This window comes from Xenopus tropicalis, chromosome 9 (assembly GCF_000004195.4).
Source record: "Xenopus tropicalis strain Nigerian chromosome 9, UCB_Xtro_10.0, whole genome shotgun sequence".
NCBI lineage: Eukaryota > Metazoa > Chordata > Amphibia > Anura > Pipidae > Xenopus > Xenopus tropicalis.
Genome location: NC_030685.2, coordinates 64783352 through 64795145, shown reverse-complemented (window position 1 = coordinate 64795145; position 11794 = coordinate 64783352). Strand labels below are relative to the sequence as shown.

General features: G+C 38.1%; 1 protein-coding gene and 1 long non-coding RNA gene across 3 annotated transcripts; both read right to left on the bottom strand.

Moving 5' to 3' along the window:
* Positions 1 to 4920: 4920 nt before the first annotated feature.
* On the bottom strand, positions 4921 to 7705 carry LOC116407750. Its single transcript, XR_004220548.1, has 5 exons — positions 7537 to 7705; positions 6939 to 7067; positions 6654 to 6797; positions 5795 to 5896; positions 4921 to 5450 (listed from the first exon to the last, which is right to left on the bottom strand). It is a non-coding gene; the product is annotated as an uncharacterized LOC116407750 (long non-coding RNA).
* A 511-nt stretch (positions 7706 to 8216) lies between these two features.
* LOC116407698 (putative protein kinase C delta type homolog) lies at positions 8217 to 10217 on the bottom strand. Of its 2 annotated transcripts, XM_031893548.1 has the most exons (5): positions 10067 to 10217; positions 9560 to 9724; positions 9093 to 9184; positions 8912 to 8974; positions 8220 to 8429 (listed from the first exon to the last, which is right to left on the bottom strand). In XM_031893548.1, exons 2-5 carry the CDS (start codon positions 9719 to 9721, stop codon positions 8282 to 8284), a joined length of 465 nt encoding a protein of 154 aa, XP_031749408.1. In that variant the 5' UTR covers positions 9722 to 9724; positions 10067 to 10217; the 3' UTR covers positions 8220 to 8281. The 2 variants fall into 2 exon arrangements, with proteins under 2 accessions (XP_031749409.1, XP_031749408.1); XM_031893549.1 differs by lacking the exon at positions 10067 to 10217 and having other exon boundaries at positions 8217 to 8429; positions 9560 to 9745.
* Positions 10218 to 11794: the final 1577 nt, after the last annotated feature.

The window sequence follows — 11794 nt, the reverse complement described above, 5'->3', positions numbered from 1 at the left end:
CATTTTTATGCCTGTTTCTGGTGTTTATGAATCTGTTTTATTATGGGTTTGCTTGATTCAATTGATTTGATTTTAATACCAGGAGCATGTCTGGAAGTTAAAAATCATTGAGGAAAGGCCGCGTTGGTCCTGAAATGTTCGATCATTTGTAAAGCACCTTGAATGGGATCACCCATTTGCTGCAATAATACAGGTACTGGTTTTCTAATTTGTTCTTGGAAGCTAACAATTCAACCTGATTGATTATATCTTGTTAATAAACAATATCTAATGTTTTAGTTTGTGATATCACTCGAGGGTAGCCGCTGGTGGCTTGTGATTGGTCTAAGATAGGGATGGGCGACGCGCGTCAGAGAAAGCACGCCCACGTCAAAGGAAGCCACGTGCAGTGAATTTTATGGTCGTGTAGCGAATTATTTTGCCTATCCCTCGTCATAGATTTTAAAAGTTGACCAACCACAGGCCACTAGCTATGCCCACCCCCAGCCCTCCCCTCTAGTGATATCACAGACTATGATAAAGCCTGTTTTATCTGATCAAATGCTTGTTCAATTATAAACTGTTTCGTAAGAAAGAAGGAAAAGTTAAATCTAAGATGTGGTTTATGATGTATCCAGTGGATTGTGATTGGCCAAAGATGACACATGACCAGTCACAACCCTTTAGCTATACTCACCTCCATTCCTCCCCTCTAGTGATAGCACAGAGCATAATAATGTCTGCACAACTGACAGATTTGTAGAATACTGTGTTTTTATTTTTCCGTACTTTTTATTAGGGTGTAAATTGTTTAGGTTTAAAAATATTATAGAACTGCTATCACATTATTATGGGCCTACCTGAGCATTTGCTAAGATTCATTTTAGCTAAAAAGTTAGAAATGAAAAAATGATCAGAAAGATGAGTTAAAAGTAAAAGTAAAGTCTTTTGACTTGTGATATCACCAGAGGGATGCCACTAGTGGGCTGTGATGGGCAAAAAATGACAGTCACAGTCCACTAGCTATGCCCACCCCTCTCCCTTCCCTCTAGTGATATCACAGATCATGGCAATGAAACACTGGGAATCAACCTAGAGTGATGAATTACTATTTGTAGCCATTGCCACGTATTTAAGATGTTGAAAATATTCTCATAGGGAATTATCTGGCAGGTTTTTTTTTTTGTTTGATTTATTCTAATTTTCTGGACAAATGGGAGGGTGAGGGGCATCATTACTTTCTTTGTAAATGTTATGGAAATGTATTTCTAATAAATTTGAAAGGACCCTTTATATTGGTTAGAAATAAGGATTTTGGCTAAATTAAGAAGGGGGTAGGCATTTGGGATCTCTTCAGGCCAGTAATACTGTGTTTTTATTTTTACGTACTATATTTTAGTGTGTAAATTGTTTAGGTTTAAAAATATTCTAGAACTGCTATCACGTTATTATGGGCCTACCTGAGCATTTGCTAAGATTCATTTTAGCTCAAAAGTTAGAAATAAAAAAATGAACAGAAAGATGAGTTAAAAGTAAAGTCTTTTGACTTGTGATATCACCAGAGGGATGCCACTAGTGGGCTGTGATGGGCAAAAAATGACAGTCACAGCCCACTAGCTATGCCCACCCCTTTCCCTTCCCTCTAGTGATATCACAGATCATGGCAATGAAACACTGGGAATCAACCTAGAGTGATGAATTACTATTTGTATCCATTGCCGCATGTTTAATGTTCTTATAGGGAATTATCTGGCAGGTTTTTTTATGTCTGATTTGTTCTAATTTTCTGGACCAATGGTAGGGTGAGGGGCATCGTTACTTTCTTTGTAAATGTTATGGAAATGTATTTCTAATAAATTTGAAAGGACCCTTTATATTGGTTAGATATAAGGATTTTGGCTAAATTAAAAAGAAGGGGGTAGGCATTTGGGATCTCTTCAGGCCAGTAATACTGTGTTTTTATTTTTACGTACTATTTTTTAGTGTCTAAATTGTTTAGGTTTAAAAATATTCTAGAACTGCTATCACATTATTATGGGCCTACCTGAGCATTTGCTAAGATTCATTTTAGCTAAGAAGTTAGAAATGAAAAACTGTTTGATCAGAAAGATGAGTTAAAAGTAAAGTGTTTTGACTTGTGATATCACCAGAGGGATGCCACTAGTGGGCTGTGATGGGCAAAAAATGACAGTCACAGTCCACTAGCTATGCCCACCCCTTTCCCTTCCCTCTAGTGATATCACAGATCATGGCAGTGAGACACTGGGAATTAACCTAGAGTGATGAATTACTATTTGTATCCATTGCCGCATGTTTAATGTTCTTATAGGGAATTATCTGGCAGGTTTTTTATGTTTGATTTATTCTAATTTTCTGGACCAATGGTAGGGTGAGGGGCATCCTTACTTTCTTTGTAAATGTTATAGAAATGTATTTCTAATAAATGTGAAAGGACCCTTTATATTGGTTAGAAATTAGGATTTTGGCTAAATTACGAAGAAGGGGGTAGGCATTTGGAATCTCTTCAGGCCAGTAATACTGTGTTTTTATTTTTACGTACTATATTTTAGTGTGTAAATTGTTTAGGTTTAAAAATATTCTAGAACTGCTATCACATTATTATGGGCCTACCTGAGCATTTGCTAAGATTCATTTTAGCTCAAAAGTTAGAAATAAAAAAATGAACAGAAAGATGAGTTAAAAGTAAAGTCTTTTGACTTGTGATATCACCAGAGGGATGCCACTAGTGGGCTGTGATGGGCAAAAAATGACAGTCACAGCCAACTAGCTATGCCCACCCCTCTCCCTTCCCTCTAGTGATATCACAGATCATGGCAATGAAACACTGGGAATCAACCTAGAGTGATGAATTACTATTTGTATCCATTGCCGCATGTTTAATGTTCTTATAGGGAATTATCTGGCAGGTTTTTTTATGTTTGATTTATTCTAATTTTCTGGACCAATGGTAGGGTGAGGGGCATCGTTACTTTCTTTGTAAATGTTATGGAAATGTATTTCTAATAAATTTGAAAGGACCCTTTATATTGGTTAGATATAAGGATTTTGGCTAAATTAAAAAGAAGGGGGTAGGCATTTGGGATCTCTTCAGGCCAGTAATACTGTGTTTTTATTTTTACGTACTATTTTTTAGTGTCTAAATTGTTTAGGTTTAAAAATATTCTAGAACTGCTATCATATTATTATGGGCCTACCTGAGTATTTGCTAAGATTCATTTTAGCTAAGAAGTTAGAAATGAAAAACTGTTTGATCAGAAAGATGAGTTAAAAGTAAAGTGTTTTGACTTGTGATATCACCAGAGGGATGCCACTAGTGGGCTGTGATGGGCAAAAAATGACAGTTACAGTCCACTAGCTATGCCCACCCCTTTCCCTTCCCTCTAGTGATATCACAGATCATGGCAATGAAACACTGGGAATCAACCTAGAGTGATGAATTACTATTTGTATCCATTGCCACATGTTTAAGATGTTGAAAATATTCTCATAGGGAATTATCTGGTAGGTTTTTTTTTTGTTTGATTTATTCTAATTTTTTGGACCAATGGTAGGGTGAGGGGCATCCTTACTTTCTTTCTAAATGTTATGGAAATGTATTTCTAATAAATTTGAAAGGACCTTTTATATTGGTTAGAAATAAGGATTTTGGCTAAATTAAGAAGAAGGGGGTAGGCATTTGGGATCTCTTCAGGCCAGTAATACTGTGTTTTTATTTTTACGTACTATTTTTTAGTGTGTAAATTGTTTAGGTTTAAAAATATTATAGAACTGCTATCACGTTATTATGGGCCTACCTGAGCATTTGGTAAGATTCATTTTAGCTAAAAAGTTAGAAATGAAAAACCATCACCAGAGGGATGCCACTAGTGGGCTGTGATGGGCAAAAAAATGACAGTCACAGTCCACTAGCTATGCCCACCCCTCTCCCTTCCCTCTAGTGATATCACAGACCATGGCAGTGAAACAGTGGTAATCAACCTAGAGTGATGAATTTCTATTTGTATCCATTGCCGCATGTTTAAGATGTTTAAGGACCCTTTATATTGGTGGGAAATGAGGTTTTTGGCTAAATTAAGAAGAAGGGGGTAGGCATTTGGGATCTCTTCAGGCCAGTAAGAGAAGTAAAAAGAAAAAAAAAATCTTTCCAAAAATTTCCTGATGTGTTTCCTGCTGTGTGCACTTGTTCATAGAAACATTAGACTTTTTTGTGGACATTTTGATAATAAATTTATCTTCACTTACTGGCCTGAGCGGGTCCTTGTGAAAGCCTAACCCTGTTTTTATATATTTTGCCTTGCGGAAGGTTTGGCGTATCAGCACCAACACTGGGCGCATTATATTGTGAGCCTTATACAACTTCTATTTTTGTGCTTGGTTACTTTAAACGAACATATTAAATACCTTATAATACCTATCTAATGTTAGGAAAATAAATTAAAACATGGTATTATGTATTTTATTGAATTGATGCAATTAAATGCAACCCTTAAATAATATAATATGCATTTACCATTTGAATGTCATTAATTATGTGTCTGGTTGGTAAAGTTAATAAGCTTCCTACTATTATCAAGGGCTTGTTTTGCTGGTATAAATACTATTTTAGCATCCTTAACATATTTGCAACAGAGTAGTTGTAATATTGTTAGATGTAGATTGAGGTGTCAACAGAGGGGTACCATAATGGCCTGTGACTGGCCAAAGATTAGGCAGTCACAGGCCACCAACTATTCCCCCCAACCCTCCCCTCTGATAACAGCACAAACCTGGTTGTTAAAGTTAATAAGCTTATTATAATAAACCTATTATTATCGGGCTTGTTTTGCTTTTATAAAAAACTATTTTATCATCCTTAAGCTTATTATTCAGCTGTTATTAACAAGGTTATTCTAATAGTGTTAGTGTTGGTGTAGATTGAGGTGACAACAGAGGGTACCATGGTGGCTTGTGACTGTCTAAAGATTGAAGATAAACTAGTCACAGGCCACCAGCTAGGCCCACCCCCAACCCTCCTCTCTGTTGACAGCACAGGCTATAAAAAACTGGGGAAGGAAAAGAGAGGAAAGGGAAAGAAAGGTAAAACAGTAACTGGTTAGCATTAACACGGGAAGGAGGGAAAGTTTTTTTTGTTTGTTTTTTTTTTTTTTTCAAACTTAGAACAAAAACAACAAATAACCACCAGTAAGTACTTAGATGACAATATTCCAGATGATATATGTCTGGGCATAGGATCTTGTAGTACTTTTCCTGCATCTGTGCCATTGTGGTGGAAGTATATTTGTGGCATCAGATTTATGATGGAATTTAGCTCTGTGGCTACTAACAATATATAAATCTTAATTAAGAAAGTATGTCAAAGGCATATAAGTACTTTCTCTGGTGGTGATACTTACCTATCCCACAGTGCTACAAACCTGCACTTATTAGGTCAGTTGGTATTGAGAACCTTACTGTGAAAGAGAAAGGAGGCAATGCTTTTTAGGTTTGATAAGGTAGAGCAGAACAGGTTTATCAATCAGTAAACTACAGTTATTGCCTGCAATGAGCTGAGGGGTTGGTCAGGGTGGCCAGAATTAGGTTCATTTCCACTTATTCATTCTTTTGCCAGGGAGTATAGAATTTATGGCTCTGACACACAAGTAACAGTCTGCTAGTATCGTAGATTCAAAGTTTGACTAATCTTGGCTGGCAACCAAAGTAGGAAGGCGAAGTAACAAGTTATAAAAGTCAGAGATAGAGAATGGCAATAAACAGCATGTGCTTGTGTTGGTTGTTGAAGGATTGATACACTTACCTCATATCAAAGGATGGAGAAGTGGAGGAGTAAGCCAGGTGTTAGCGGATAGTATGGTGGAATGGCTGCACAGCTTTTGGATGACCATTGATGGGAATCAATCTGTAAAAAATATTCTGGTAAATAATTGCTGCTAATACAGAGTTTTAGGGGTATATTTATGATTGCTCCGCCAAACATTTTGTTATTTAAGAAAGCCTGCTTATGCAAAAAAGGTATTTTTGCCCGAGTTAAGGAATTTCCTTAATAATTGCTCAAGCTGAAAGGTCCCTTTGTGCTATGAAAATGTACATAGGCAAGTTTGTCACAAGGTTTTTGCCGGTAACTGCCTATATATATAAATAAATATTAATAAGAAATTAAGAATGAAGAATGCAAGGCATAGAGAATGATTCACTTCCAGACTTCCTTTTACCCACTCATAGTATAATAAGTGAGGGACTTCCTCTGTTGCAGAGCCTCACTAAAGGTCAGAAAGAACACCCCAATTGTGTTAGATCTTTGGTAAAATTAAAAACGTATTTTTCAAAAACTTGGTCTGTAACCCGGGGTTGGGAGGCTGGGTAATTTGTATGAAAGTGTGCCAGAAAATAAGGGTTTGGGCATTCTATAAATTTTTGCTTGTCCTCTTCCACTTTCTACCATTATTGACCACCCAGGGCCAACCTCCCTCCTCTCCTGTGTTGCTACCACCAAACACCAGAAAATTTACAAACAGCACAGACTACTCATCAGAAAATGCAGGGGCACAGTCAATAGAGCTCAAAAGAACTGTGTTTAGCACAGGGATATTTTCTGAAATAATTTTTTAAAATTTCTAAACTCAATTATTCATTCTAGAAATAATATGTTAGCCTACCTCAAACCTCTACCTTGCTGGTGGGACAAAGATGAATTATTTGTCCTTCCAAGTTGGATCTGTGTAGGTGATGTCCTTGATCATGCAAGTCCCACTGATGTTGTTTACTGGGAAGGGGATGTTGCTGAGCCTATCAATTGGTTTCTATAAGAAAGAATGAAACAACACCAATAATTATTCACTTCAGCTAAGGTGATAGGAAACATACATACTAATACCACCATGGTACTATGTTAGTTCTGGGGGAATGCTCAGTGCCATTGCTAGATTCAGTTTTGCACTTACAATTCTTGGTTTTAGAGGGGGTTCCAGTCTTAGTTTTTTAACATTCCTCCAATTAACCGAAGATAAAAAAGGGTGGTCCTGGACATTGGCGCACACTCCAAGGCGTTGTTTGACGTCCTTCTTCAAAAGCTAAAACAAAAAATAATGAATAATTGTTTTTAAAAATTGCAGTTATTTCGCTTTATACCATTTAGTAAAATATTTACACAAGAAAAAAACAAAAACATTTATAGCCAAAGGCTTTGTGGCTTTTTTTTGTCCTGGTTTTGACGCGGAAAGCTAGTTTTTTCAAGGCCTCTTTGTCCAGATTAAAACCTGACAAATGGGGCAACCCTACACATAGCTGTGCAATCATAATAGACTATTTAACATATAAACTGTAGGTAATCAGGATATTTGAAGCCCAAATAAAGCCATAAGGGAAATGGACATTTGGATACTGAGGACACGGGACTCCCTATGATTTAAGCAACAGGATTACTGTAATGGCAGCAGCCATGTGTGGACTAGGATTCAAAATAAGTCCTTGCCTTTATTTAAGTACACTGAGGCCCAAGCAGCCCCAGTTCAGTTAGAATCTCAATGCCTTTTTACCAACCTGTTTTATGAAGTCGCACAATTCTGGCCTAACCCGTTCAGGATAATATGGCTCCCTGTTCATGATGGTCTCTAGTTGTTTTTTAGAGGTTCCATCTGGCGAAAAGGGCAGCTTGCCAGTGGCCATTTCATAAACAACGACACCGAATGACCACCAGTCTGCCGATGCGTTGTATGCAGTGTTTGCCAAAACCTTAAAAGGAAAGATAATTTATCAAATAGCAAAAACATTCTTCAATAATTCTTTATATTATTCCTGCCTCATCTGTAACTGCTCAAATAACAGATTTCTAAAATTACCACCCAGTTTAAGCAAACAATATTAATGCTTTAATAAAACAGGTATAAAATTGTAGATTGGGAATGCCTGGGCCTTAAGCAAACTATGCGAGCACTTTGGGTCAGATTTAATAGAGGCTGAGTTGTTATTGTCTACTCACTACAGAAAAAAAAAAAAAATATATATATATATATTTATATAAGTAAGCAGTTTTGGGTGTTTAGTGTATAGATTGAGCTGCAGAGAGGTGGATGAGTGAGCAGTTTGGGTGGCAAGAGGCAGGGGGCTGAGCCAAGTATTATTTGCCTTTGGTACCCATACTATTTATCAAATCAACAAACCAAATGCCAATATAGTAAAATGCATACTGTAGCTATGGGAATAATTAGAACATAAATGAAGAGGAGTAATTATATTCTAATAAAACACAGTGCCATGACATACCAGTATCCCTGTAAACAAAGTTTCATACCTCAGGGGCCATATATCCTGATGCTCCACTAATACCATTGTAGGCCTTTGAGCCTTTGAACTCATGGACACAGGCTAGGCCAAAATCGGCGATCTTCACGTGGCCCTCTTTATTCAGCAAGATGTTTTCTGGTTCAAGGTCCCTATAAGGCATATATTAGTTAATATTCCGTTACCTTAACTATAATAAATCAGAGAAAGTGACTGGGAATGATAGGAGAAATCACAGAGGAACAGGGGTTCTACCCACAAATCTGGGCCTGGTCATTCTGCACTCTTAGTATCTAACTACTTTTATTGCTTTGAATTTAGGGATATTAAATATTTTGGTGTGGCTATTGCTCCCCCAGATAAGGCACAAGGTTCAGGGTTAGGGCCGTGGCACACATGGAGATTAGTTGCCCACGATAAATCTTTGTTACTGCGGGCGACTAATCTCCTTGACATGCCATCCCACCGGCAAGAATGTAAAGCGCCGGTGGGATGGCAAATGCATTGCTTTGTTTTCCCAAAGTCACCCGAAGTTGTCTCTCAAGGAAACTTCAGATGACTTTGGGAAAAGTCCCAGGGATGGGAAATAGGCCCAGAAACAGATAAAAAAAAAAGAGAGAGGAAATGTTCTTACCGATGAACAACCCCATACTCTTGCAGGAACTGTAATCCAACTACTATTTCTGCTGAATAAAACCTTTAAAAGGAAATGAAATAAAAATTATAAGACACTTATGCTGTTTCTTTTGGTAAATTAGGGGGAACCTGGAGCTCCCACCATCTCCAAAGGTTGTCTCAAGGAACTTGTTACTTACCGCACTTCATGGCTTCTGAAGTATCCCTTTTGCTTGATAAGCTGGTGCAGCGTTCCGCCTCTGGCATACTCCATCACATATAATACGAGTGACTTGTTATAAAACAAAAGGTAAAGTATAGAATTAGGTCAGAACAGAGGAACAGAATTTATAAAATTTGTTTTATAATTACCACAAAAATATAACTGCAGGTTAGGCAAAACCAGTAGCATAACTTGCATCTATGGGTCCCCTGCAATAGAAATTTGCATCCCCCCTGTGTTTGCTCTTGCTCTATTGCTGCCCACTCCCCCCCATCCCCTCTACATGTGCTCTGTGCCAACAAAACTGGCAGGAAAGAAAATATAAAATGTATAGTGTCCATCTACTGAGTAACTGTGAATATATTATGTGAAATACTTTTATTAGCAATGTAAGCATTCTTGGGAAGAGGAAAATAAGCCCTCAGTAAACTCACTGCCCTGTACCTCAGTTTGGAAGGTTGCATATGCCCGTATAAGAAACGGACACAGCCTTCCTAACCGCAGTATCGCAGCCTCCGTCTTGATTTCTTTGTGGCTCATCTCCTTTTCCTTCTCTATAATCTTCAAGGCAACGTGTTGCTTCTTGATGGCATAAGAAGCCAGCATCACCTACAAAAGAAGCAAGAAGGAAATCATTATTACTTGGTCCCTTGTAAGGACATGAGTGAATCTGATATTACTGATGTCTTAAATAGGAAAATTCTTGTCCTATTCTTTTCAAAAGTGTATTGATGGAAACAATAAAGGGAAGTAGAGACTGAAATATTCTGTATCCCCCACTTTATCCCATTATTATCGGGGGCATATTTATCAAAGTGTGAAATTAGAGCTCCCTACAGAAAAATTCACTCACTTTCTATCTATTCAATGAATAGGTGGGTTTTTCTGTAGTAAACTCTAATTTGACACTGTGGGAGTTAGCGCTGACTGCGCGGGCTCCTGATTACTCACCTTGCCAAAAGAGCCTTCACCCAGCTTTTTCACCAGCTGATAATTATTGATATCGAGGGCCGGCGGTGTTATGGCCTCCACTCGATACCTCTTCTTATCTCTTCTTTCTAGGGAAATTAAAAAATATTTAATTTAAAGTTCATTCCATACATATACCTTATGGGGTATATTTATCATGCTGAGTAAAAAGTGGAGTAAAACACCATAAATATACCATTTCCCTGAAAACTGGAGGATGCATCACTCTAGGGCCAACACATACTTGAAAAAATCCCACTATAAAGTCCATATTGTGTTGCCAAAAGCTCACAAGGGAGGGGTTCTGAATTTGTGCATTAATGATACTGCAATGTATATTTGTTTACATTAGGGCTGCCCCTCTCCTGCCCGGGACACCTCCAACCGGTATTAAAATGCACCAGTGCAGTTACCAATAGTAATTACCAATTAGTTTTGATCATGTTTGTACCCATCCTGTGCCAGAGTGATAGATAATTAGTAATAGGTTTGCTGTCCTTACCAGTTGAGGTCTTCTCTGGACTTCTGCTTCTTTTTCTCTTCTTATCCATGTTGATATTTATCAAATTGTCTTCTTAGTCTCTTCTTCTTCAATAAAAATCTGTATTCCTGCAAAAAAAAGTCGCTCTGACTCCAAAATCTCCAAATTATTCGCAAAGTCACCAAGGAAAGGCTCCTGGATCTCCTGCTCCTAACTGGCAAAAAGTCAGTTAAATACTGGTCATTGGTACGATCCAGAGAGCTTCAGCGCAGCATCATCCAACTGTCACAGTCACAGTCACAATGGGGATGTATTAGTGATATATCTGGCTAGGATATTAATATGATGCAAACTTTTCCTGGTACTTCTAGAGCAGGATTAAACTGCAGCATACAGTGGGCATTGTCCTGCTGGCATTAAGCAGCAGGGACACTGGTGCTAGAGCCTAGGAAGTCTGCTATGTTATGGATACTCCTAGGGGAGCAAAATAGGAATATAAATAATTACATACAGAGATGGAAATAACACTTGATCTTTTAAAAGGAAAATGATGCCTTTCCAGGCATCGTATAGGGCATCTTAGCTGTTAAAAGAGTTAAAAAAACCCTCATATTAAAAGTTCTGGCCAGTATAAGGGTGCCACAAAACAAGCCTTTACTCAAATATAATTATACAAAAAAGAAATTTATTTAAAAGGCATAAGCCACATGAGTGACACAGTTGCTATTTAAAAAAAGATTTGGGCTATGATGAGACTCAATTGCACAGGGGGCCAAAATTCAAAACACACTTTACGTCGCGGGCCGAACAGGATAAACATTTATTGAACACATTAAAATTCAGTTGTCTTTGCTCTTATATCATTTTATCAGAGCTGGAGTGCCAGCAGCCATATTATTGCCCCCGTGTACCTGTGCCAGCAGCCATATTATTGCCCCATGTACCTGTGCCAGCAGCCATATTATTGCCCCCGTGTACCTGTGCCAGCAGCCATATTATTGCCCTATATACCTTTGCCAGCAGCCATAATATTGCCCCGATGTACCTGTACCAGCAGCCATAATATTGCCCCATGTACCTGTGCCAGCAGCCATATTATTGCTCCATATACCTGTGCCAGCAGCCATATTATTGCCCCATGTACCTGTGCCAGCAGCCACCATATTACCCTCATGCACCTGTGCCAGCAGCCACCATATTACCCCATGTACCTGTGCCAGCAGCCATAT

Excerpts from the sequence above, each read along its gene's own strand:
- LOC116407698 (XM_031893548.1), bottom strand. The coding sequence starts at position 9,721 with ATGCTGGCTTCTTATGCCATCAAGAAGCAACACGTTGCCTTGAAGATT. Across the intron at positions 8,975-9,092 it reads TTCAGAAGCCATGAAGTGCG|GTTTTATTCAGCAGAAATAG; the intron begins GTAAGTAACAAG and ends TTCCTTTTAAAG. Across the intron at positions 8,430-8,911 it reads GAGTATGGGGTTGTTCATCG|GGACCTTGAACCAGAAAACA; the intron begins GTAAGAACATTT and ends TATGCCTTATAG.